The 2,328-nt window shown below is 46.1% G+C and overlaps 1 protein-coding gene across 1 annotated transcript; it reads right to left on the bottom strand.

Annotated features, from left to right (window-relative positions):
• Window positions 1–294: 294 nt before the first annotated feature.
• Window positions 295–1,844, bottom strand: LOC149343840 (uncharacterized). The gene is made up of 2 exons (XM_089546070.1): window positions 1,833–1,844; window positions 295–603 (listed from the first exon to the last, which is right to left on the bottom strand). The coding sequence occupies exons 1-2, from the start codon at window positions 1,842–1,844 to the stop codon at window positions 295–297; spliced, it is 321 nt and encodes a 106-aa protein (XP_089402196.1).
• Between the last annotated feature and the right edge of the window lie 484 nt (window positions 1,845–2,328).

Below are 2,328 nucleotides of genomic sequence, written 5' to 3'. Positions count from 1 at the left end.
GCTCCTCTTTGCCTGAAATCTCCATACCTCCCCTCCTTTTTTTTTTCAAGCAGTGGCGGGCTTCCCTGAAGCACCAGGCATATAGGAAACAACTGACGTAAGTCGTCCTGGCGGAGATAAAATCGCCCTTTTAGGAACTTCTCTTTCGACGCAATACACCTGCAGCACCGCTAGCCACAACAGTTTTCCTTCATTCCGCAGTGGCTGCCAAAGCAGGAACCACATCATAAGCAAGTGCGTCACAGTCACAAGAATGTTTATTAGCACGTAAATAAATACAAAATTTTTGTACAGCTACCCGTGATAGCCATGTCCGTGTCCGTAGCTTATCACTTTGTACCCGTGTCCGTAACCACCATAGCCGCCGTGTCCGTATCCTCCATAACCACCGTAGCCTCCGTAGCCGCCGTAGCCTCCGTAGCCGCCGTAGCCGCCATAGCCTCCATGACCATAGCCTCCGTAGCCACCATATCCCCCATAGCCGCCATATCCACCGTGGCCATATCCTCCATAACCACCGTAGCCTCCGTAGCCGCCGTAACCACCATAGCCGTAACCAGCCATAGCAGCAGAAACCAGAACGCACAGAGTAATGAGTGGTAGCTGAAAAAAAAAGAGAAATCTACGCATTAGTACTTAGCGCCGTGGGTTGCCTACTGCTGCAATTCTCTTGACGATATTGACGTCTTTTATTAACTGCATCGTGTCCCACACAATGTGCAGTATAGCGGCTATTAATCAGGTGGTTTAGGTTAACTCATTCAAGTTTTGCCAGAAACAAGAATTGTGTCACAAACTTTTTTCTTCTCTGAAGTTGTTCACTACTCAGATCCAGGCGTTGCTTTTGAAGCATGATATAGGTTAGCTTATCACGACTCTATGCACAGAAACTGTGTCCACTTAAGAGCTCGTATGTCTGGACTTTTGGTTCTGCGGATATTATAACAGGACAGCGCATGAACTGCAGCCACCCAGGAAAAAAATGTGAAAAGTTTGAAGTAATCACTTAGCCTAGCTCCACTTTTCCCGAGTTAGAGAGCGTGTCTGATTGCTGGTAGCCTGCTCGGTCCGAATCTCAGGTACCGGCTTTTATGAAGTTTTCAGGCAATTTTCCTCCTTTAAGACGCCAGTAAATTTTAGTGATTAACATTATCAGTCGGCTATTGAAGGTGTCTGTTTGCGGCCTCATGTCTTTAGTAGTGCTCGCTGTCGGGATGTCAGAAAATGCGACAATGTAATGTCGAAATTCACTGCTGTCCATTCACCTATATTTCTGTGTCAAGAATGAAGGCATTTAAAAGGGAGCGTACATATTGTAGTGCAGTTTTCGGTGCACTCTTAAGGACCGGTAATTTCAATGAAAACTGCACAAATGGCACATACTGTGCGACCGATCCTGCGTAGGGTTAAGGTTCAGTTTTCACGCTTCTAAATTACGAGATTTCGTTCCTTCATCGAATACCAAGTGCCCACAGCTGTCCAACCCATGCTGTCATAGATACAGCTATAACTGTGTTGATATCGTATCTCCTGTTTAGCATAGGGAACCCATATTTATAAAACTAAATGTTTTTTTTTCATTAGTTGCATGTTTGCTTCAAAACTAGGTGTGTTTTGTTTTTCATTAGTTGCACGTTGGCTTCATTTATATCTCAAATGCATGGTAATTAGTTGTCTGTTCCTACGCTGGCCGCATATGGATTTCACATTGACGTCTACAAGCTCAAATAGTTCTGTGTCACAGGTATTCAAACCACGCTTCCGGCTTATGGATACAAGGCACCAAGCGAATGCGTGAACGAGGTACCCAAAGCTGCAGAAATCCATCTCACCAGGGACTTCATGTTTCTCTCCAGTTGGCGGCAACGGTGTGCGTGTTATCCGAGAGCTGCTCAGTTTCTTAACTCTCCTTTGCGCCGGGTTCGTATATATACCCGCGCCCTGTCCAGTACCCCTCTCCGCCCCAAATATTTGTGGACAAGCCGCTTCAGTAGTAAGACCCGTTGAGAGAGCAAAAACTTGACAAAAGCGAAATCAGGAAGTGAAGTGTTTCGCCGCGTGTAACCTAGCCCTACTGGGTTCGGTTTCCCTTTCACGTGTGTTTATTTTGCACAGCCTCAGGGCCAGTAGCATTCGGGAGAGGAAGCGGCGAAAAAAAAATGCAGGGTAAGTGAGTTACGTCGCTAAAAGTAAATTTGCGACAAAAAGAGGCCCGAGGTATCCATGTGCATGAGTAGCCCAGCGGCAGCTGACCTGGTTAGTACTAAGGCGAGAGGTCTTGCTGATTGCCATGCCTGCAGTTTTTTTTTTTTTTTTGTCGTATGTGAG

This window comes from Amblyomma mixtum, chromosome 5, assembly GCF_055824585.1.
Source record: "Amblyomma mixtum isolate Tamu chromosome 5, ASM5582458v1, whole genome shotgun sequence".
NCBI lineage: Eukaryota > Metazoa > Arthropoda > Arachnida > Ixodida > Ixodidae > Amblyomma > Amblyomma mixtum.
The sequence above is the reverse complement of the archived record's forward strand: the minus strand, read 5'-3'. Positions and strand labels throughout refer to the sequence as shown.